This window comes from Plectropomus leopardus, chromosome 2 (assembly GCF_008729295.1).
Source record: "Plectropomus leopardus isolate mb chromosome 2, YSFRI_Pleo_2.0, whole genome shotgun sequence".
NCBI lineage: Eukaryota > Metazoa > Chordata > Actinopteri > Perciformes > Serranidae > Plectropomus > Plectropomus leopardus.
In genome coordinates, this window is record NC_056464.1 from 24,825,686 (window position 1) to 24,850,595 (window position 24,910).

General features: G+C 40.1%; 3 protein-coding genes across 5 annotated transcripts in view; all 3 read right to left on the reverse strand.

Moving 5' to 3' along the window:
* Window positions 1–12,580, reverse strand: part of LOC121952994 (protein phosphatase 1 regulatory subunit 1A-like) — a 42,511-nt gene extending 29,931 nt beyond the window's left edge. The window contains exons 1-3 of one of the 3 annotated variants that reach the window (XM_042499900.1): window positions 12,425–12,580; window positions 11,955–12,044; window positions 3,957–4,048 (exon numbers count right to left, since the gene is read on the reverse strand). In XM_042499900.1, the coding sequence (XP_042355834.1) occupies window positions 3,957–4,048; window positions 11,955–11,991 (129 nt within the window). In that variant the 5' untranslated portion in view covers window positions 11,992–12,044; window positions 12,425–12,580. Of the gene's footprint in view, window positions 1–3,956; window positions 4,049–4,301; window positions 4,345–11,954; window positions 12,045–12,424 lie in introns of those variants that run through there. The other 2 variants (XM_042499916.1, XM_042499908.1) reach the window with 2 other exon arrangements.
* Window positions 12,581–15,675: 3,095 nt separating this feature from the next.
* On the reverse strand, window positions 15,676–18,809 carry npffl (neuropeptide FF-amide peptide precursor like). The gene is made up of 3 exons (XM_042494689.1): window positions 18,536–18,809; window positions 17,609–17,724; window positions 15,676–15,801 (listed from the first exon to the last, which is right to left on the reverse strand). Exons 1-3 carry the CDS (start codon window positions 18,680–18,682, stop codon window positions 15,681–15,683), a joined length of 384 nt encoding a protein of 127 aa, XP_042350623.1. The 5' UTR covers window positions 18,683–18,809; the 3' UTR covers window positions 15,676–15,680.
* Window positions 18,810–23,292: 4,483 nt separating this feature from the next.
* itga7 (integrin, alpha 7) overlaps window positions 23,293–24,910 on the reverse strand; it is a 44,394-nt gene continuing 42,776 nt past the window's right edge. Inside the window, exon 26 of the mRNA XM_042506082.1 lies at window positions 23,293–24,888. Within this exon, the coding sequence (XP_042362016.1) occupies window positions 24,733–24,888 (156 nt within the window). The 3' untranslated portion in view covers window positions 23,293–24,732. The remainder of the gene's footprint in view (window positions 24,889–24,910) is intronic.

Genomic DNA, 24,910 nt, shown 5'->3' on the forward strand with positions numbered 1-24,910 from the left:
AGATCCAGAAAAAAAACTGGAGCATTACACTGTTAGTAGAGTAGTGTACATGCCCTTGACTCTTTGTTTCATTGCATTTAGGGCACAGCACAATGAATAAACACAGACACCAAAATAACAATGACACATTGCTCTATATATTTAACAGGGAGTGATTTTGTACCCAGCCTATGAGAAATAAATAATAACACTAAAGCTGGCTTAACTCTTTGTAGGCAGTGTGAATTCAGCTAGTTTGACAGCTAGATGGATCGATGAAATACTTTATTAATCCCTGTTACACTACATGTTCCCCAGGGAACTTGTAGTGTAACAGCACGGAAGCTACTTAACATGTATTGCAAAAACAAATGAGGTATGTGAGAAACAAGGCCATATTATATACCTGAAATGGACTACATGTCCAAAATCTAAATACACTGTGCAAAGTAATACACTGATTGTTAGTACAAATAATGAATGGAGATGTAATTACTGAATGTAAACATGCCCCCACACAATTCTCAACATGGAGGTGGTTAAGCCTGTGGCTTGCTAGCAACATAACAACAGTATTCACAGAGCTAATGGTATTAACATGAGCCAATGCTATTGTGTTACCGTACTAGCTCTACCTGCCATATGAGCACAGGCAGAGCAGCGGGAATTAACAAGCCAGTGGAACACACAGGTATTCACATGCACTGCCACGCACATGCAGTTAGACCATCTACTAAAGCACACAACATACGAGTTCAGATTGCAACACACACAGAGGAACGTTCTTTACATGGCCTTTCGTTGTTTGCTGTCATGTTAATGCTCTGAATGTCATATACAGCACCTTTAATAGTAACATTAATAACAACTGCACTCTATTTAGGTTAGCTACTTGCAGGGCTTTGATATTGTGAATGCTGGCTCACTGTCACGGCTTACTGGGGCACAAAATGAAACTGAGTCATCCTTAATGAAGTCTGTTTCACCTGTGAATTTCCTGCTATGGAAACACTCCCCACCGGGTGGGAAAACAATCCATCACTCTCCACTGACTTTGTATGACTTTGCATGGTGCCTCTGTGTCTTTTCCATCTGCTAGCAAACAACAGACAAAAAAACTAAAATGCGCTGTGTGATGGGATGAACTACCAATGATGTAAACAACCAAGAATTAAGTTTTTATGAGCTTCCAAACTAAGCTTTTAAGATGAAAAAAGTGGATACAGAAGTGAGGGATCAGCAGAGGGAATGGAGAGAAGCTGTGGGATCCTGACACTTAATATACCCTGAGCAGCAAGTATTTCGAAAATTTGACCAGACAAACTGTAGAGGTTGAAGCTAACAATCACTCTCCATCTCCAGGAGACTTCAAGGTGTTAAAATATACATTTAACTTGCTAGTATCTAATGCTTTTAGCTAGCTACAGGCATTTTGTTAGCATTCCAGCACTTGTTTGCATGTTATGCTGCTGACAGTATTCCTTTTCCTTTGGGTGTTGTTTCTGATATATGACATGTTGGGCTCTGTCTCTATAAGACAAGTTAAAATGTCTGCTGAGTAAAAGGCCAACTGGCTGCACCAGTGATGATTTGGGTTTGCCCTGTTAAAGGGGGTGAAACACTTATTCTGCACTTTCAATTCATTACTAATTGAGATCATTTTGTAGAGGTCTTAACTTTGACATTTAAGTTATGTTGTTGCTTTATGTTGTTGCTTTGGTGTCAAAAAAGCCACATTAAATCCTCTTTTATTCACATAAAACATGAAAACTATGGTACTTGGACAGATGGTCTTTTTGTACTCTTTTGTAATTTGGGTTCCTAAAAGAACATGTTAACTTGTTTTATTATTTTAAAAACACTTTATTTTCTTCACACTGTCTAAGCTGAACAGCTCTATTCAACCTCTGTCTGAAACACTTAATTTTAGCACCTGTCTCTTTAAGCATCAATTCTGAAAAAGCCCAGTCGGCTCTGATTCGTCAGCATTTCCGGGTCTTCTGCGGCGTCTCTGCACTGCCCTGCAGCGGGCAAGTGATTGTAACAGAGGACCTTCTATTGTGATAAATTACCAATAAAAGCTTCTGAACATAAACTGATAACCATATAAAGAATCTGTCATTATCTGAAGTCAGCTTAAGGCCAAAGAAGAAAAAGAGTCAAAAAACAGATAGTCCGAGTGATCTGAAACCTGAGGTTTTGGTTTAGAGGGATTACTTTTATATACTTTTACCTCATTATTTGAAACTTTGGCTATGCTTATGAACATCCAGCACTGAAACATTAAATATATTTATATTTGACAGCTTCTGTTCATCTGGTGGTACAGCAGGTTGTGCACTGATCCTAAAGGTCAGCAGTTAGATCCCCAGCTTCTCCAGTCAGCATGTCCAATTATCAATGGGCAAGATAATGATATCAAAATTTGGAGTCGACAGATTATCAGCCTGGACATTCATCAGGGCTGATATCTGACATTTTGCTGATTGTCTGTATCGGCGTTTTATTTTAATGATCGCTGATAAAATGAATTAATGAAAAAGCATGCGTATTACACCCAACCAACACCTGAGAAGGCAGTCTGCAATATTGATTAAACATTTGCCAAATGCATTTAAACAAAGTTTTGTGTTGGAGTTTGTTGTATTCCAAATTCTAAATTTCGTTAGGAATGTTTTTATTGTTCCTGAAAATGCATATTGGGTTATCGTGTTATTAGTTATCGGTCTCATCAAGTACTAATAATTGTTATCGCTATTGGTATGGGTATCGATATTGGTCCAGAAAAACCAAATTTGGGTCGACTCCTACTTAAAATTGAATGTTTGAACAAAACTTAGTTGCAGGTGGCATCTTGCGCGAGCCTTACCCCTGACCATACTATAGTCCCAACCATCCAATAAAATGTCCTCACAAGGACAAACTCACATACACACATGCACAACACAGTCCTCCTAAAATCTCCTCTCTTACAGTCACAGTGGGCAAAAAAGTGACCCGCAGAAAAAAAGGGAAGTATAAACGGGGTGCAGTCAGACTCATAAATCGTTGCTGGTTTTACTTGAGGCTCATTTGTTATTAATGACCTGTCCTGGTCATGTTATATTTATAAAAGTGAGAAAATGGGACACGTCTTTCCACTACAATCTCTGAAGACACCTGAATTGACCCCACTGGGTTTTTCAGTCACTAATAAGAGTTCTTTTTGTGTCTTTCAGGGATGCTGAGTTTATGAGATCTTAAAATAGGTGAATAAAAGACCTTTCCATCATTCTAATATTCTCCATTGAGAATCTGCTTTAAACTGAGCCATGCCATCCAGCATAATTAAGATCAATGTGGCAGAATTGTCACATTGCAGACAGCAGTTTGATTTAGTCAAATCTTAATTAATACCAGGCAACTTTTAACAGTATTTCACTGCTGTATAGTGTGTGCAGCCAGTCACTCAAACCAAAAAAAACACCAAACCCACTGGAGACACATCTATACACTGCAACACGCCTATTTAACACTGCTGAGATACTGTGTCTCTCACAACCTGCTACTCTGTGAGTGGAGGTGGAAAAATCAATCTTAAAATCATCATGGTCACTTTAGCACTGCATCCAAAAGAGACAGCTTGCTAATTAGGTGCAGGGGGAGTAATAAGACACTGAAATTGTGGTTTCTTTAAGGCAGCAATTTGTCATCAGTCTATACACGCATTTTGGACACAGCACACTGCGCTTTTTATTCCAGTTGAGTTGCTCCGCTATGTCTGCAGCCGTTTGCCTTGATGACTGATATCAATGTTTTTCAGTTCTCTGTGACAAACATAAACATATCACATCTTTTTCCACAATGATGATCTTGCTAAAAGTCCATTCATGCCACTGATGCATTAAAGATTTACAAGCCTGAAAGTCCCACATCACCCTAACCGCCTCCTCTTCCCCCCCCCCCCCTGCCTCCCTTCCCCTCTCCCTCCTCCTCACCTGCTCTGCTGCCTCCGGGTCCAGGTGGGTGTCCAGTAGGGGGACAGTGAACTGTATCTTCCTGGGGCTCCCGGTGTCCATGGTGGCTCTGTCTGTCAAAGAAGAGGACAGGTTGAAGAGGAGGAGGAGGGGATGAGCCGTAGAAGGAAAATCCGTACAATAAAGAAGGGTAAGCTCAGTGAGGGAGGCTGAAAAAGAAAATAAGTGGGATCCTGCTCAGAAAAAAATAAGATTCTAATCTAGTTTCAGTTTTACTATTTTCTGCCCTTGAGTTTTATCTTTTAACACACTTTTCCCTGATTTAAGTAGCTTTTTTGGCACCCTGTTTGTTTCTATCCTCAGCACCTGCTGGCGTCTCTACCCCCGGCTTCACTCTCCTTCCTCTCCGTCTCCCCCGGCTCTCAGCACTGAGGCAAGGGCATTCTGGGCTAGGAACACCTCTCCTTCACTCTCATTCGCTGTACTCCACTCCTCTTACACAAGTCCCACCCCCTGTTCACATTTCTTTCTGACTGTATTGGATGTCTGAGATCGGGGCTGTTCTCTGCAGCAGCCCCTGCACAGCCGGGAGAGAGAGGCTGACAAAAGACATACTCTCCCTCTCTTTCTCTATCTGTTGGATAGGTAGGAAAAGATGCATGATCGGGCCTCTGCTTCATGAGAAAGTATTTTTAAAATCACCTTCCTACACATGCTTAAATATAGCCTATATGGTATTTCAAATACAGAGACTCACTCAGAATGAATCATCTCCCTTACACTTTATGTACATACACCTCTGACAATATTTAATACACTAATTTCACCCATGAGTCACAGACAAATATGTTAACATGTTTTTTTAATGAATAACAGCTCTTTTACTCACAACACTACAGTATATTTCATAAATAAGAAGGTCACAGGATGACAGTTTTGAGTCTAAACTCTAGCTCCTAAAGCTGATAAAGCTGTTTCAATGATCATCTGAGCTTTGTTCATATCTGTCCAAGCTTGTCCTCACTGCTGCCTGGACAGGACAATCTTTATTGATCGCCTCTTAGCCTGAGTGTCCCTACACCACACGTCTACTGGGCCCTGATACCTGACACCAGCCAAGAGGCATATGACTGCTGTGTCGTTACAGATTTGCTGTACATTATGAGGGGCGAATGAAAAATAAGCCAGGCAATTACAAGCAAATGTATCCCACTAACTTGAATTCCAAATTTTCAAACAAATTAAAAATTAGAATTTAATTCAATAGCTTAAAGCTCATCTTGGAAAGTGATGAAAATATGTTTTCACAGTTTCCTCCAGACACTGACTAGCTTTATAGATTATTTATAGAGGATGGCAGTCACATATTTAGACCACTTTACTATGTTTGTATAAGCAATATACGTACATTATATAAGACATTTTTCTTTTGTAACAGTTGCACACTGCGTTACAGACAGTAAAAAGGGGGGAAAAAAGAGCCAAGAAAAGGAGGGTGTGGGTTCGCTCACAACAAAGGCCCCCAGCTGGAATCAAACCAGGGACACTGCGGCCATATGGCACAAGCTCCAGACCATCGGCCACAAGGGTGTTTTTAAATATGTGCCTTTTAAGTCAAGTGTCGGTTTTTATTTGCCTATATGTACTCATTTATAGTAACTGGACAAGATGGGGAGAAATCTACAGCTAGCTGGATAAAGAGAATATTTTCATCATCTAACCTGAAGGACTCCCTCTCTCTAAATTCACGTATATGTAAAGCGGTGTGGTAGGACCCAATTGCAGCACAACAGAGCAGGTAAGTAGTTGGTAATGAATGTTATTTAATCTTTTGGCAGGTTTAATGGAGCAAAGGTAAGTACAATCAGGTTGCAGGTAAGTACAGACAGTTATCAGTTCTGGGGTGGAGCAGAGTTCATGGGTCAAGCAGAGTTGTAGAGTTGGAGAGAAACTGGGGCGAGCTCACGTTCAGAGTTTGAGTGGGGAAATTGCGAACGTGGAGCGGACTTGCAGGTGAATGTATCAGGTAAGTTGCAGAAACACTTACAGCAAGGAGCGTGTGGGAAAAGCGGGAACTCCAGAGAGGGGCAGGCAGGGTTCGTGGTCAAGGACGCAGCAGTTCGCGTCAGGCAAGCATGCAGCAGAGCAGAGGAATCCAGTAGGAGCAGGCAGCAGGATCAACAAAGACATGCGGGGAATCAATGTTCCATCAGAACAATAAACACCAGTGGCACTAACATGGAGATGTTTCACGTGGTGGGAGGCTCTGAAGACGGCCGGAAGAAAGACAATCTCTCGACAGAGCCAAAGCAGTAGAACACCGGACAGCCGCAGGCAGATGAGAACCAGGGAGTGCACAGAGTCAAAACCAGGGCAACAGTTCGAGGAGAAGGGGGTGGAGGAACTGCTGGCACCAGTGGACTCTCATGGATCGGCTTCACCTTGGACACGTAGAAGGTGGGTTGGATGCGCATGGATGCGCATGGAGCAAGGAAGCTTCAGTCGCACTGCCGTCGGAGTGATTGCCCTCTGGATGGAGAATGGGCCAACGAAATTGGGAACGAGCTTCTTGGATTCCACCCGGAGAGGTAGGTCCTGGGTGGAGAGCCATACCGTCTGACCAACCCGGTAGGCCAGAGCAGGAGATCATCGCCGATTGGCCGAAGCAGTGTAGCGATCCACGAAGCGCTGAAGGGCTGAGCGTGCCTGGACCCAGGTTCGGCGGACAGACGGGCAGGAAACCTCTTCCTTCAAGTCTGGGAAGAGCGGAGGCTGGTAGCCATAGGCACACTGGAAGAGTACGAGGCCTGTGGCGGACCTGGTGAGGGAGTTATGGGCGTACTCCACCTACAGGAGCTGCTGTGACCAGGAGGAGGGATCCAGAGAGATTGGAACTGCCAGGACAGGACATCAGGAAAGTAGACGGTAGGAAGTGAAGTGGAACCGGGTGAAGAAGAGGGACCAGCGCGCCTGGAATTCAGTCTCTTGGCTGTATGGACATATTCCAGGTTCTTGTGATCAGTCCAAAACAAGGAGCGTTCCTTGGTGCCCTCCAGCCAGTGCCGCCAGTCTTCCAGGGCCATTTTCACCGCCAGCAATTCTCTGTTCCAGGTGTCATAGTTTCTCTCAGCAGAAGAAGGTGCAGAGGTGGAGCTTATGGTCAGAGGCCGATCTTTGGGATAATACAGCTCCCACCCCAACATCAGAGGCATCCACATCTACCACGAACTGGCGCTCAGGGTCAGGGATCTGGAGGAAGTCTGGAAAGAGTCTGGAAAGCCCAATCAGCAGCAGGGGTCCACTGGAAGGGCGCCTTAGAGAGGGTGGGGTTGGTGAGTAGGGTGGCCACAGAGCTGTAGTTGCAGATGAAGCAGTGGAAGAAGTAAGCGAACCCCAGGAATCATTAAAGTTGTTTGCCGGAGTCAGGAACAGGCCAGGAGGTGACTGCAGAGACTTTAGCTGGGTTCATCCGCACCTTCCCTTGTAGCCAGCAGGCCTAGGCGTAGGTGAGGAGGAGGAGCCGGAGCCGGGGAGGAGAAATGGTCAGAGGCGAGCCAAGTTGAAACCAGGAAAACAGTACGAGAGTTAGTGCTGGAAGGTCAGGCATAGAAGCAAGGGCAAATCTGGCAGAGTAAGTGGAGTGAGGCTGCTTAAATACTGGCTTAATTGGAGATAAAGGGCAGCTGGGAGCACCAGGTGGAGGTGATGAGGCTGAAGAGGGGGAGTGGCCGGGTGGAGAGAGAAGTGGGAGTGGAATAAGTGGAAAAAATCCCACAGCAGCAGGAGAGAGGCAGAGCGGAGTGTGACAGTATAAATAAATGACAACATCCTTTTTCCTTTTTTTAACCTGGTCGTGATGTTGCTCCACTAGAACTGCACATAAAACCGTAAAAGACACATATTCTTTTTCTTGTAGCTGTGAGAGAAAGAGTGAGAGTGACAATAAAAAGTTGTCACTTTAACAAGAGCTTTTTCCTGAATGTTTTTGTCATCAAAGCAGAGAAGGAAGTTAATAAAAGACCACATGCTCTGTGCGCGCGCGTGTGTGTGTGTGTGTGTGTGTGTGAGACAGAGAGAGAGGGAGACAAAGAGAAAGAGGGAGACCTGCGTATCTTATACACCCTCTCTCATGAAAGGAAAACACTAGTAAAATTGTACAGTCGTTGTTATCTCCTATTAGAAGCACATTGTTTGTGTCTCTGGTTGGGAAAGCTTTAAAGAAAAGGAACATACCAGCAGTTTTGCAAGTATTACTGTTTTACAAGTTTAACTGCAAATCGTGAAGACTTTCCCTCAAGGTTCAAAATTAACAACCATCCAGCAGAAAGATATTGCATTTGGTGAGTAAATCTCAGCGGGCTCTCCGCCACGTTGTCGCATGAATGTGTGTAACAAACAAAAATTATGCTCTAACTCATTTTGGTGCCATTTAAGGGCAATCACTGCTGCTCCTCTGCTTCTCTGCTCCCAGCGCTGGAGTTTCACACACACAGACAAACAAACACACACTACAGGTGTGTTTCATGCATGCCTAAACTCTGACAAAACTGAGTTTCTTAAGAAAGTCTAGTTTTACTGAACTGTTAACCAATAGTTAAGCAACTCTACACCTTGTATTCAATATAATACCTTGCTATTTTTTACAGTACAAATTAATGTATATGTGTCTGAAAAAGGCAATTTATAATTTTGGCTTGTGAAAAATATGCTTGGCCTGTGGATTTCTTTCATCTACCAGTCTCCTTGGCAGAGTCAAAAAGGTCATTTCAGACACTCTCTTCCCAATAATTTTCAGATTCATGTGGTACAAATTCTGTTTGTATATATTTTCCCAACTCTTCAAAGCAGTTATTGGTTTTAATTTATGTCAGTATGGTCAGAAAGTCTATGAAAAGAAAAATCTTGCAATCTTTAGCCCTTTATACTACGCATCCCAGGTCTGGATAACCATCTCACAAAGCCCAAAACATGTTTGTAACTCAGAAGTTCAAAGACTGTTTAAGGGTGTTCGCTTCATTTTAACAGTTGGGGGGTCGCATGTGAAAAGGAAAATTTGGTGGTCCTCTGCAGGAACATTTTAAGCATCTTAATTTCCTTTATTCTGGTGATTTTTTTGGAACAATTTCTGTCTTTTCTGCATCAATTTAGGGTGTGAATGTCTTTCACTATGCTACCTTCATGTTTGTATTGAAGGGGAGAAATACACATGTTCTAGATATTGAGGGGGACAACAATGACAGTTTTACTTGAACAATGTGGAAATACAAACTCACTGAATGGTAGCAGTCTTCTTACAACTTATGGTAAAACACCATGTCAAAAAATACAGGGACCGCCTGGAATGGTAAGACAAATCTTCAACAGCAGCGTGACTTGCAAAATGTTGAGCCATAAAGTAAAATAATTGTGCTTTTTCGTCATTTAGGACAGCACAACACTAAAGTTTACCCTTTACACTGACATTCCTTTTTTTTTTTTTTTACAGAGGATCCTTCACTCGCCCTGTAGCCATTAAAGCCTGTTGTGTGTGACAAATTGTGCTGTGTCATGGTCACGGTCGGTAATGGCTGAGACCTCCCTCTCCAGTGTTAAAGATGGCTGCCTTCCAAGATGATGACCATTAGGGAAAATGGGAGGGGGGTCGAGTAAAGGTCAGCGAGCCATACAGTGGACAGAGAAGGACATCAGAAAGGTAGTTCATATTTTTGTTAGTTACTGCAAACAGTAGGTGGCAATAACAATCCCTCCTCCTCTCTCAGTGTCATCTCTCTGTCTGTCTCTGTCGGTTATAATTGCTGCACACACAGAGTTTTTGTCTGAACCCCCTGCAGACTCATGAAATTCAGATTGAATCTTTCTGTAACTCAGCTGTGCAGATCAGAGGCTACAGCTGTGTGATCAACAGCACCCACGCCCTGATCTCGCTCTCTCTCTTTGTCCTATCTTTTTGTCTCAACATGTTTCTGGTTACCTCATATTTACTTTTCATATCTCATTGTCACTGCCCTACGTGTACTCCTACTGCACACTCAGACATCCTGGTGGGGGATCCCACTTTAAATCTTTTCACTACAATTTATTTCCTTCTCTCAAAAAATGATCAGGTTCCCTTGTCTTCACTGAGGTTGGTGAAGTAGGCAGAATGTCGTTATGCTTTTTTTGGTTTGCATATTAAATGCATACTTGTGTGTTTATGATTGATTGATTATTTTTAACTGGGCTTGTCTTGAAGTTCCCTTATGTCTATCTTCTTGAAATTGAAAATTCTGTTTGAAAACACTGCTAATAAAGTTTAAATCTCAGCTCTGTATAGCTTGTCCAAGTAAGTTTTCTAATACTGCGTCGTCCTCAACTTATCATGATACGGCAAGTCATAATAGTGCTGCAGGGATGTGGGGGTTTTTTAGATGGCCATCTGGGATGTTGGCATCGTCCTGGTTCCCTTGCCTCTGGGATTTTTCCATTGGGTTTTGGATTATTGCAGAAAATTAGCTCTGTGGTGAACAAAAGTTGATATATGATATTTGCAATTTTTGTTCAGCAAGATAATCTTCACAAATGAACAACACTTTTAAGATTTTTGAAGCGTACATGTAATCGTCAGTAGTGAAAAGCTAACGTTAGGCTATGAGCAAACAGAGCAAACAAACTTTAACATCACAACTACTAACTGTACTAGCGAGTATATGCTCAGTGTGATGACTATTCAGGGCCTTCAACTTCAGAAATCTCAGCCACTTGTTAATAACAGCCTTTTTAAGATATTTAAGAGCTTTAAATTTCACAAGTGTGGTTTAGTGATTCGTACAATCTCTTAAACTTGTGTGAAAATCTTGTAAAGCTTGTGGCCTATTTCAGGCATCTAACCAAATACCCACTGACTTCAAGAGGATCCAGAGGAGAAAAAAATGCTATTCTTTTTCCATGTTTTAGGATTCCTTTTGTAGCACTCTATAGGCTCATTACTATATTGATGGCAGTTTGTTGTTGATGGATTGTGAGAGCAGACTCCCGTTGCTCCAGGCTCTGAAGCCTATTTGACATGGTGGCCTTACTGTGGAATAACAACTTCTGGGTCTGACACATGATGCAATGGGAGCCAAAATATGTTTTCCCATAAATTTACATGGCGGAAAAGCCGTCTATAAATCAGTGAATACATTTCGGTCTTATAACATTTGTAAAGTCTTGAAGAGCAGTAGGAACAAATAATTGTATCCCTACTTAAGTTAGTGGAGCGCTAAACTGGAATTTAGCTGTTCAGCCAGCGGATGTCAGCCACTCAGCAGCGCTCAGATGCCACAAGTCTCTCTTGCACCTGCTCTAAAGGCTGCAGAGTGTGTAAGTAGCACTGATAATAACAGGATCATCCCTTTTGGGTTTATATGCTACTGATCAGCTCTCACAGGAATGAATGCTGTATCCAGGTCTGTATGGCTAAATACTGCTAAATACTATAGCTAAATTAATCAACAGTTACTGAATAACAGTCCTGATAGTAGCCCACTGAAGCAACCCACTTCATTATGGTATTTAGCAACTTTGCCACCTGACTGTTAGTTCCTAAAAAAGAATCATTCAAATTGTGTAAAACAATGGTTCCCAACTGGTGGGTTGTGGTCCAAAGTGGGTCACGGGTTCTTTCTGAATGGACTGCAAGTGACTTGTAAATGTGTAAGGTTAATGAAAACACACTTTCTTTTGAAATACAGACTTTGTTAAGAGCCTCATTTATCACATCAACCAGTTTTTTGTTGTAGTTGTTTGTCTTTACCACAACAGAAACTATTTCATTGCCTTCTTCTTGGTATTACTTGGCCTTATAACATGCTGTGCCTTTGTGGTGTTTTTAAGTCACCAGTCTTGAAGTAATAATATGCACTTTTTTGGTTGCAGTGCTACATGTCAACACAATTTTAAGTAACTGCACTTTATTTTTGCAATTTGTAGCCCATGTAGTTAAACTGTGTGAAATATCAAACTTGTTGGAAACCACTGGCTTATATAAATAAGTCTTACCTTTTTGTGGCATATTCCCTCCTTCTGTTTTGCACATTGTCCCACACACTCTTTGACGCTTGTGTTTTGAAGTACAGGATAGCAGCCGCACTGTAGACAGACAGAAAGTTGCTAGCTTAGCAACATGAGGGCTACAAACAATAACAACTCATTAATATTTTTGTTCTGTCTGTCTCCTTATCATTAAGTCTAGAAAGCTACAGCATTTAGCATTATCTCTCAAGCTCAGGCATACAGCTACTATTTTTCTGACATCTCGTTTTCCTTGCCAACACTTTTACTTCGGCTCAAAACTATCATTACTTCGCTTGCTAACAGTGTTACCATAGATACAATCCATGGATACCGCTTAAAACATCAGAAGCTAAGCTAACTGCTAAGCACACACCACAGTATAGACAGCAGGCTACTGATAAACAAACACACCGAATCACAATGTTTGTTTGCAACAGCTTCTGCTGAGGTCTCACCCTGTCGGCAGACAGCCTTTTCCGATCAGAAACTGAGACTCGCACACCGTTTTACTACGGTTTCCGTTGTTGTACCGAAAAGTGTTCCCCTGTCGGAAAGCGTTTCCTTCTCTTAATGCGCAGCGCCGATGGAAAATACCTCCACACGAGACCGGCTGAGCGACATGTTTCCTCAAAACTGATGAAGCGGGTGGGCGTTGAGCTGCGATTTTCTCTCGTTTGGGTGTGTCAGACCCAATCAGCACACCTGGGCTGGTTCAGAGCAGGGGCACGCGATAGGTCAACGTCATCTGGTTGGTCTGGGAGGAGGTGTTTTGTTGTTGTTTTTTTTTGTTGTTGTTGTTTTTTTTTTGATGATGCTGAATCCATTTGTGATATTTCCAAGATTCAAAATGCATGTTTTAAACCAGACGTCTGCATATTTTCAGTCATTTTATTTTGTCAGGTACAAATATCTATCAGAATGGCCCAAAACCTGTGTAGAGTTAAAGGTAGCTTAGGTCATTCAGAATGACCTAACACCTCTCCAAACAGAGTTAAATGAAGAGTTGGGCTTTTTTGTCAGGGAAAAATATCTATCAGAATGATCTATCACCTGTATACATAGAGTAAAATGCAGAATAGGTCAATCTGATAGGTAGAAATGTCTATCAAAATACCTACCAAATGCATAAATAGAGTTAAAGGTAGCAAAGGTCACTCTGTCAGGCGCAATGTCCATCAGAATAGCCTACCACCAGTATAAATAGAGTTAAATGCAGAGTAGGTCATTCTGATAGGTACAAATGTCAATCAAAATGGCCTTCCATCTGTATAAATAAAGCTCCATTATTATTAGGCAGGGATACTCAACTTTTTTTGCTTATGAGCCAGCTTTGTAAAAATGACAGGAGGCCAGGCGCCAGTCACAGAAGCCCCATACATGTTTCTATAATGTTCAACATTTCTTGGATTTTAAGAAATTTTCAAGTTTTTAGAGTGTTTCCAGGATTTTAGGACGTAATTATGATTTTAGGATGTTAATTAGATTTTTAGATGTTTCTAGAATTTTAGGACATTTTAAAGATTTTAGGATATTTTATAGGCTTTTAGGACATTTCTAGGATTTTTAGGATGTTTCTCTGATTTTAGGACATTTGTCGGATTTTTAGGACATTTCAAGTATTTTAGGATGTTCCTAGGATTTGAGGATGTTTCTTTTTGATTGTAGGACAGATTTTAGGACATTAGAGGCTTAGCTATAGGACCTCTGCGAGGGATCCTCCGCTGGCACTTTTTGAGAAACAACCTCTATTTTATCTACACATCTGATTTGACTGATTGAAGTTGAGCATTCTTGACCTAATAACTGTGTGTATTTTCAGTTTATTAGCCTGTTTTGTATCCTGCTTCCTGTGATAATAATTGTTAAACTAGGTTAGTAAAAACAACTACATTGTTATCCACAGATTGGGTTTTTTTCACGCTGAAAAGTACTCTTGATGGTGAAATGCTGAAAACTACACTCAAGAAAGAGATAACTAGAAAACCTATGTTGCAACTGCGTTTTAGGCTAAATGATGCAACAATGCATCTTGATTTAAACAGAAATGGTCAGGAAAACAAAACAAACAAACACAGATTAACAGGAACCTAAGGGGGTGGGGGATTAAGAGGTCATGGGTCAATAGTCTCCAATCAGCACCAGTTATTCTTCATTTTGTCTTCTGGCCACATAAAAGAGGTCAGGCTAATAGAAGACTCTTCCTAAGAGGGATTGACGTGCTTTCCTTCCCCAGTAATTGGCTGCGGAAACCGTGAAAGCATAGAGTAATTGCATGTTGCTGTGTTTTAATTAGTGCTGAGGCTTATTGCATGCTGCTTCCCCAGGTGGCCCGTAAATTCACCACACACAAAAGCATGACTGCCACTGCTAGTCTGTACAGAAGAGCTGTGCATCACTGTACATTAAACAGATGATAGCTGGATAAAACATTCTCCATCCACGTCCCAGGAGACCTAATCCTGCGCACAGCTGTCTGTGGGTTGTAGAGATAAAATTGCAGAAACTAAATGTCCAGTGATATTTCTCCAAGCAATATTTTGTTTAATTTATGCTTTGCACATTTTTTTGTGTCCGTCACTAAATTTACATTCCTCTGATGTCTGAGTGAGCCAAATTTAATGTGGAAAAATGATTATGTACTTGTATTGCAGATGTTCATATTGTAGAAAATCTGTTGCAGCAACATTTTTATGTTTTTTTGCGTACCTTACAAATATAGCTCTGTGCTCTAAACCTCCTGCTAATCAATTTGGAAAATGTTTTACAAACAATTACAACTGAGCAGCTGTTGTAAAACCACAGAAGTTGTCCAGCAACCAAATCCAAATAACTTGGAAAAATGACAGATTAGGCACAGCCTGTAGACTTGCAATTATTTTGACAGTACTGCATAAAATCCACAATAAATCATATTATTTTAAACATATTATTAAATGATTAGTCTATTATCAATGACCATTTTATATATACTTGCTTATCAAAGCTTCTTAAATGGAAGCATCCACTGTTTTTTATTCTGTATTATTTTAACCTAAATTCAAACATTTTAGTTTTTTGAAAAAATGTTGTGTGTTGTGATGGATATACATTTTTTAATATTATTATTTTCTGACAATACAAAAACTAATGAGTTACTTAAGAGAATATAATAATAAGTGGCCTTAATCTATATTTTCAGCATATTTATTCAAGTTAGTTTTTTTCCTTTTAATCATGCAGATTTCAAAACCCAGACAGAAAATTCGGTCTTTACAATCTCATCATTTGTATTTGATTCAGTAGTTTGAGCAAATAGTATTTGATCAAATTATTGTAATCCTGGTCTTTGTCTTTTGACCATTTTGATCACACAAATACACACAAGTTTATCTTTTCCAAGTTCAAAGCTCCTTTATTTACCAGAGAATAAAAGAATAACAAAAAATCTGTATCAATCAATTTACAGCAAACACTTTTGGACCTATATATCGTTCCAGTCTGGACAAATGGTGCCCATCAACATGCTTTTGGGAAATCAGCAAGAAAAAAAGAAAACTGAAGCTTGTGTCTTAAATTAAACATTTGGTGTCAAGCAAAGCCTAATGGACAATGGTAAAAAAAAAAAAAAAAAAAAAAAAAAGTATAATCTAATTCAGATTTATTCATTCAAATTTTGTCTTTCCACAGTTGCGTGCTGCTTGGCCTGATGCTAGGACATCAGTGCCTGCCAGACTATTTCTTGCCGAATCTCTGGGGCACAGCCATACTCCAGATCTGACCAGGGGCAGCATCCCAGTCGCGGGAATTTATCTGATCCTCTGTCACTACCTGCCCTCTGGAGCCGCGGCCAAACCTGCGAGGGTGGAGAAACAGGCAGGAACTGATGTTGTAATATATCATTTAAATGGAAGACTTTTTTTGAAAAAGATTTTTATACATAGTGGACCTCAGCAGAAACATTGTCCATATATTTGTCCATTTATATAATCATAATATAATATATAATATAATTCACTTGCTGAAAATACAAAATATTTTGTTTTGTAAGCAGCAATCACCAGAGCTGAAAAATAAATCCACTGCAGAAGTGCTGCAAACTGCAGTTCCTCTAATGGCCACTTGAGGCTGACTCCAAAAATGAGTCAATCCCTGTAGACCCCCATATTAAAATGCCCCAACTTTACAGCAGAAATAAACATATTTACAGCATGGTACAAAAACACTTTTGGTCTATAGCTAATTTCAACACTCATGAAAACTGTACAGGGACATTTTTCTATAACTCATCTATTAACTTAACACATATTTACATAATTAGGAGGTGGCCACTGTCTGAGAGGCATCACCACAGTGTGTGAGTACTACATCAACCACTTCTCACCCATATATGGTCACTTCAGGCTCCAAAAAAAACCCCTCAAATGGCCACAGCCAAGATGCTGAACTTGAGATCACTACATCCATTATTTTACACAATATTTTGTTAGTTTTTGTCAAACTGAGCAGAAAGGAGTGTTAAACAGGAGGTCAGTTAAAGTTCAAAGAGGAAACAGTTTTAGTGCAATGCTGAAACCCTCAAAGCTGAGACCACAAATTCAGTTCAACCTCAAATATATGATATTTAAAGTTCTATCATAATTTGTTTTAACATTTTAAATTCAGATATTGAAAATAGAAGCAAAAAGGTTTTTATTTTATCTGCACATGAAGCAGGCCCCGTGGAAGTCAGCTTAGTGTTGCTTCCAATTTTTTCCCAGCAGCCACTCACACTAGTGCAATGAAAAAATTACCCTGCACACCAAAAAGCTTTTTCCCGTAGTCCAGCACTGTAAAAGAGACATCTGTATAACTGCTGACACCTCAAACTGCAAACAAGGTCAATTATGACTCTTTGTATTTTTAATTTTTAATCCATGGAGGTTTTATAGTTGTAAAATTTTCCTCAAACTAAGACAAGTAATTAAAAAATCATTCCATAACATCACCACAACGTAAAGTCTATGGGCTGAGCGGGAACTTACGGCCGAGGCCAACAGGAGAAACATTACCGTACATATTCAGTGGGCCATCTATCAGGTACTTAAACCCACGTTTTTTGACGTATGCACCAGAGGAGCATTTCTGATTGGACAGAATTAACGCCATCTTAGGGTCCACTATCTAGGTATGGCTGTACATCTGTGATGTGGGGCCGCAGCTATCAGTAGATGATACGTTGGTTGACAGAAGAACTACTTTAATTTGCGGTGAAGTCCATTTTCAAACCAAAATATAAAAAAAATATTGTGTGCCAGCTTTTAAAGTGTAAATATTGGCAACTTTTGTTTTCTTACATTATCAGAATATCTTTGGCTTTTGGTATGTTGGTCGGATAAAAACAAGATATTTGATGGCATCCCCTTGAACTCTAGGAAACTGTGATAGGCATTTTTCAGTTTTTTACATTTTACAGGCATAAATGATGATGACAATCTTGTAGTGCATCAACAATATTTTTTTTTCTTTTAAAAATCAGAGTCCATTTGAGTCATGGATGATGTTGTACTGAAGGGAAACTGCTATAGAGAGTTGAAATTGTACAGTGTTATAGATGACTTATGTCCTGTGTGCTTGTTTTTATGTATGTGTGTGATGATTACGGGTTATATAATGGCTCTGACCTCTGTGGCTGATGGAGGACAGAGTTCCTGGTTTCTCTCTGGGATCCGAGCAGCAGAGCTCTCAGCACCGCAGTCAGCAGACGATCATCGATGTTGTTATCCGTGTTTTCACTCTCCTGCAGCACAGCAGCATGCACACAGACAAATGCAAAGCTTAGCATCAAAAAGCTTGTGTTCTATTTATGAAAACCCCACAAAAATTTCTTGGGACAGTATCAAGAACCTTAACTGTATCCAATTCTGGGTTGCAGCACAAACCCCAGGGGTTGTAACTGCAGCCAGGCAGTCCTGCTGTGGCGAGGGACCTTGGGATGTAGATATCAGTGTGCAAAGGCGGAGAAATGGACCTCATGCCTATCCAAATAAACATCCACCCTTATCTTTATGCAAAATAAAACCCTGATCTGTCTGTTGTGCACGCCACAGAGGGAAAACCTTCGAATTTTCTCCAAGATCTGAATCCTCTTCTGTCTGACTGTCTGTTGACCCCAGAATGTATTACAGTGTATTTCACACTGTTGCATGAAGACGAACGCTGTCTGAAATCTAAATGAGTCCTGTGATTTAGCTTGTCTCACTTGATAAAAACTGCTCAAATCCCATTTACATACTCTATCACATGGGGTGACAGACTTCTCAGAAAATGTTGGCATGACTTCTAGTGGTGCACAGAATATTTCATTCAGTCTAACGTGGCTCAGCAGACAGCCCATTTTTAAATCCTGCCTAGAGACAGACTGAGTATTTAACACATAACCATGTGTGACTGAGATAAGTCTCAAAATTAGCTTTTTTATTTTCAGATGCCAACATAATTTCTGGCAAATTGGACTGGGTGCAGCATGAATTGTATGGGAGAAATGGTATATCTACTTGTCACAGCAGGTTAAAATCACAGACTAGAATTGAAGTGTTTTGTTGTCTCACCAGCCCCAGCAGGTGGTCGGCCACGTTCTCCTCTGAGCCTGGCAGGATGTCATTTTTGTCCAGACTGCCTTGGATGTGAAGAGCCTGACTGACGCCAGCCATCGCCACAACCAGTGCCAGAAGAGTCGCCACCGCAGCTGTGTCCATGGTCTCAATCTGAAGGTGAGGTCAGACAAGTACTGATGATAAAGGCAGAGGATTTTTACACCTGTTGACCTCAAGAGACTCAGCTCCACGAGAACAGAGGAAACACTCGTCCTGGTCAGGGTTAAGTGTCCTCTTTGTGCAGTGTCCTGGCTAACTTTGGTGGTGGTAATATCCTTGCCGGGTCTTATATACACCTCATAGTCAGCGGCTGAAAACCCCCAGGAGAGCTGGAGAAAGATCCTACTGAACAAAGGGGAACAAGGGACAGGATGGAGGAAGAACCAGCCCCCTAATATGAGACTTAACCAGGTCCATTTAGCAGGATCAGGGCATTAGTGATGACTGAGCGCCAGAGTGCGTTATTATGTGGCCCTTAGGGTAGTGCAACACAATTCTCCCAGTTATTAAACAGATAAATCCCTGCAAATGGACTCTGATCCACCAGTCCCTGCTGCCCAGTAGTCCAAACTGCATGTACAAACAATACGTGCGAACACTCACTTAATCAAACACTGATGTTAAACTGATTAGACGACTTCAGTGATCTTAGGCAACAAAGTAATGGACCTAAACACAAAAGAGTCACAAAAGAAATGAACAACAGAGTGGCAACTAATTAGTTTTGGGGGGTTTTTAAAAATATTTTTGCTCCAGAGCTAATTTCTCAGAACCACAAGATGAATCTACAATATCATCTTACACCTTAGGGTTTGCAATAATGTTTCAGATTCATTCATCAGTGAAGGATCGAACACAGAGTTTCTATCTTAATGGCGTCTCAGATTAATGTTGGTGATTTTAGGGATCGTTTTGCAAGTGTGGGCTGACTTATACAAGATCATGTTCAACAAAGCACATGTACACTTAATTTACAGGGTTGTTTTCTTTCTTGTTTTAAAGTTAATTATCACAGAAAATGATTATTGGTAGAAATGTAAAACAAAATATGGTTCAGTGGTTGCACCATTGATCAAAGGCCTTTGCTCACACAGTCAAGAAACCGTTTTATGAGTTTCTTCTTTTAACATGCTGATGAAGGGATTTTAGAAAACAAGCTTCCCCCAAAGGAAACAGTTTATTAGAATAAAAAAGCCGTCATTTGTTAAATGTCAGTGTCCTTCGTTTTGTTAATTTTAAACAAAGACTACTTTAGGCTTGATTTGTGAGTGACACCGGCTTCATTAGTGCTGTATTTGTTCACTTTGTCTCTGTCTTTGACTCTATGTGTGTGTGTGTGTGTGTGTGTGTGTGTGTGTGTGTGTGTGTGTTTGTGTAATGATTAGTCACTTCCCCAAGACTGGATGAGACATCAACAGATGGCTCATATCAAAGTGCCCCCTAATGGGTGACAATCCGCTTACATTGCAACACAAACACACACACACTCCCTGTTTATCTGCCATAGCAACCAGGATGACATCTGACAGACACCGAGGGGAATTTGTTTTCATTACTATAATAAGATCATCAGCTTATGGATTAGAGAAAAATAATTCATAATTCACTCATTCTGACATGATAATAAAAAGCATGTATATGTTCAGTTTGTTTTGTTTAAGATTCAGTTATTTTTAATCATGAATAGGGGCCAATCATGAAATTAATGTGTTTTAATCAACAGACAAAAAACAAGTACACAAATGATAACTTATTGTCAAAAAGCAAGGGAAAAATGTCCAGGAAACTATATTCATTATTCTCTTATAATTCTTTCTTGAGGTCATTTTTTTTGTTTCTCTCTCTCTCTCTCTCCTTTTACCTTTTTTCTTATTTTCAGGTAATTTTGTTGTGATTTTACTAATTTCTTACAAAGTTTTGGGCCATTTCTTGCTCTGTTCTTCTTCCCATGTTTCTGAAAGAGCCAATTTGCTCAGGTTTCAAAGGGTTAAGGATGACCTCACAATACACATAATTAAATGTACATGTTTCCATGTGAACAAAAAAACTGAAGATTGTAAGCTTTGCGAAAGAAGAATTAATTGCATTTGCACTTGATCCCATGTTGGTGGGCATTGATTTAGCTCAGATTCAAACATGAAAAATGATTTGATGTTTTAATTGTTTCCATCTGTCTTAGAACCTGAACATACTGTACATCTGAATGATCTATAACAGTGTCTTCAAACATGAAGCTGGTAACCACAAAACCAATACACAGTTCTGCATTCTTCCACTGTACAGCTGATAAATCTACTCATTTCTATCCTTCACAGATCTGGAGAAGGTCATCTGTGCTTAAATCAGATCTTTTTTCCATCCTGCTGCAACACTCATGCAAAGTAAAACATCTCTCTCTAACACTTCGCTGGATTAGCTGTGTGTAGCTGGTACGATTTAAACTGCCGCCAAAAGGAAAGACTGTGTATGACCAACTTAATCATCACCCTGCTGGTATAAAACAGGAAATGAGCCGAGGATTGAAAGCTGAGGTCAGTCTGACCTCCAGCTATATGCAGCTGATCTTTATCTTCTTTTATGAATCAGAGCAACGGCTTGAGGTCCTGGCCTCTGACGTTTTCACATATTGATCCTGATGACGATTGTTATTACTACATGACAAAACCACTATAAGTTTCCTGTTGACCTGTTGTTATTTTCATTGTACTCACACACACACACACACACACACACACACACAAGTCTACATATTGTATTCCACAGAAACAAAACAAAATACCTTAATTTCTTCTTAAAAAGGGGTGCATTCAAAAGCCAGCCTGGTTTTACTCTCAGGGTGTCAAAATATATTGCTTCTGCTGTGTTCAGACACCGACTTGACAGGAAATCTCCCACAAATTTCAAGAAATTAGAAACAGGTGACAAGGATATAACCTCAAAAATAGATGGAAAAAAGGGAGGAGTGTTAGAAAAACAGAAAAACACACAAAAATTATATATATATATATATATGTTTTCGCCAATTACCTCGTTGCCTTGCTTCATGTTTTTGCAAGAAGTCAGAACCAAAAGTTTTAGATGGTTAACTTAACCGGCGACCCCTTGTTTCCAGCGACTCCTGATGCGGCAAAATACAACATAAGAGGCTGCCTTTGGCATCATTTTGGGCTTCACAAAGTATCACAGGTAGGGATGAGATCATTTTGTGAAAGCAAAGGTTTTGTTAAAAAAGATAAAAAATGAATCTGCTCTTGTGATGAAATATATATTTGTTCATATTGACAAATTCAAGTCACACCACAAGGTTACCATACAACCTTGTAACATTACCACACAAATAAGAACCAAAATAATGCAAATTTATTCCATAAAAGCCCTGTAATTACCTTGTAACTGTTTTTCTTCCATACTTTTTTCTATATCAGTATGGATTTATTTTGTGTATCGCATATACTTTTGTTTTTACAATAAATTAATAAAAATAAAAATCCTTAACAGTACAGAGACGAGAGAGGTATTTCAGTTTTCAGACTTTTGCTGCCATCTGGTGATCACAGAGTGAACTGCAGGTTAACTAGTATTATATTAATAATACAAATATTCTACTGACAATGACACAATTTACATTATCTCATGGGTTTATTTTGTTTTATTTTATTTACAATGTTAAAACAGTGCAGCCAAACATAAAATAAATAAAACACTGAATCATGACAAAAAAAAACAGAGGGTTAATGTCAGAACAGCAACAGGAGCGTCATGCAGCTAATACAAAGATTGTCCAGCAATACCTAAAACCAAGCTGACTCTTCATGCTTTACAGCCACTTCATCGACCCAAATTAGATCCAAAGAAAGTTTGTCTGGTTCCTCGCTGACATATTCTGCTCTTCTGGAAATCTTCTCTCCACTCTTCATGCTTTTTTTAACTGTTGGAAGGATATTATTTGTCCGCAGGTGTCCAACAGATGATCCACAGCCTGACCTAATCTGCAAGGTGCCTCGTGTTCTTAACTTCAAAATCTGCCGTTTTTACCATAAGGCACTTGTATGCAGTTAGAAATGTCACTACTGAAATAATCTGACCCTGGCTGGTGTGAGTGTGGTACAGAACCAGGGTCAGTGCAGCACGCAGGTTAATGTAGTTAAACTAAAAAGTCTTAAAGGTATTTATACAAAGGTCATGATGTCTCCCGGTGAAACATTTTTACATCTCAGTAAAAAATAAAAAAATAATAATTAAAAAAAAAGTGGTGTTTTTTGAAAACCTCATAATTAGGACATATCTACTTCTGGCATACATAGTATCATAGGTTTTAAAGGAGCAGTGTGTAGGATTTAGTGGCATTTCAGTGTTTCACACAGAGTTAAAGAGAGTGTATGTGTGAGCAGCAAACCTTTTTTCTTTTTTTTTTTTTAAAATGTGTATGTCCCTTTGCATCATTCTGTGTCCCCTTTCTAAATTTGGAGATTTTGCAGGTCCTTGAACGTTTAAGAGTCTGGATCAGTCGATCCGTTCAGAGCTAATCAGATCAGAGCGATGTAGGAGAGGATAGAAGAGGAATATAAATTTTTAGACGGTTAAGTTTCACTTCCAATGCGCCTGACGCTCTACTGCTCCATCTGTGCCCAGAGTACACTCTCTGAGAGTGTAGTACAATGAATAACTGAATGATAAATATTTTTCAACAGTGCTCCTAATGAACGGTCAAGCTCTAAAAATAGAAAATCTATTTGTGACGGCAGATGTTTTAATCGTGGCGGGCCGCCATAAATAAATGAATGTGTTGGAGACTCTGCATTTAGCAAAGTGAGGATCGCTGATTGCAAACTGCTGAAACTCCCGGTTAGGATTCCTTTAGTGTTCATTACTCAGGTTTTTATCAGGCTTAATTATCTGGATGGAGGATGGGCTGCTAACTACGTTGGCCAACACGTAAATGTGAAAAACGAAAAGCGAATCTGGACCCGGTGCTTGAATTGCACAGTCTGTGCTGCTGTAGGAACACATGCACACATAAATGCCTCAATCTTAGATAACGAAAACATGAAAATTATTATTTTAAGGTGAAATATACACTCTTATTATATTACTTTTTATATATTTACTCAATTTCTGTCAATATATTCTCCATAAATCCTACACACTGGACCTTTCATTCGAGACTATGTTTTTGCACATAATCATTTTACACACTGGTCCAAAAATTTAAATGCTTACACTGCATATGTGCAGACCATAGAGTAAATATTGCTTTGCTTTTCTTACATGTTTGGTTTTCATGCGACTACAGCGCTATGGCCGTGGTGTCATATAGTGACATTTTTTGTTCTTTTTCAAGTTCACTCAGGCAATAAACTATCAATGTACAGTACACCTGACTGACATATTAACAAAAAGTGAAAAAAGATATTGACACAAAAAGGCAATTTCTTTTCCTTGAATAAGGAAATACAAAAAACTATCATGTGAACTTGTTTTCAGAGCAATCAGCAAAACCAGACAACACTCAGTGTTCGGCAACATGTTACTGATATCTTACATACTGACATTTTCCCATTGCTTACCAGTGCTAACTAACAGAAAATCCCAAAACATAATTTCTATTTTAAAAAAATGCATTATTTCATTGCCCATATCAGTCGTCAGTCTTACAGTAGTTAAGGCAAAAAGTAGTGTTTGTCACAGGCAGTGGCTTCCTCATCAACAATGTCCAGTGTGTCTGTATGCATCTATGATTATACTGTATGTTTGTGCATTCATGCATGTCTTTGTGATTTTCTGTCCTCCTTTGTCCTGATGACAGACTGTGAAGTCCATGTGAGCATCAGTACTTCTTCTGCAGGTTGCAAAGCATCTTGAGCAGCTAGACTGGCTCTGATTTCTCATTGGCCTTCAGTTTAAACTGTAACACACTGATATAGATGCACAGCATAAATAGACTATGCAAGGCCAGCCATCAGCGGGCTACAGTATGAGAGATCCAGTCACACTGTACGAGGCCACCAGTACTGACACAGTACAGAGTGCACAAAATGTCATGATCTCAGTTTATGTGCACTTTCTTAGTCCGTTAGTTCCAATGCAAAGACAGAATGAGAGCCACACATGGTGATTCGAATAAATTCAGTCAGTCAGTGCTTTAGAGAGAGTTAAGAGGTACCGTCGCTCCAGTGTGTGGCCCATTCCTTTTTATGGACAACTCCTGACTTCTCAGTCTGGAACTGAGGCCGGTCCTCGCGAGGAATCTTCACCGCGTGGTACTGAGGCAGTTTGTCTTTGTAGTGGGCCCGTTGGAAGAAACCACACTGTTGGTGCAGGAAAGAGGAG

Excerpts from the sequence above, each read along its gene's own strand:
- npffl (XM_042494689.1), bottom strand. The coding sequence starts at position 18,682 with ATGGACACAGCTGCGGTGGCGACTCTTCTGGCACTGGTTGTGGCGATG. Across the intron at positions 17,725-18,535 it reads CCGACCACCTGCTGGGGCTG|GAGAGTGAAAACACGGATAA; the intron begins GTGAGACAACAA and ends GCTGTGCTGCAG. Across the intron at positions 15,802-17,608 it reads GTCCTCCATCAGCCACAGAG|GTTTGGCCGCGGCTCCAGAG; the intron begins GTCAGAGCCATT and ends CCACCCTCGCAG.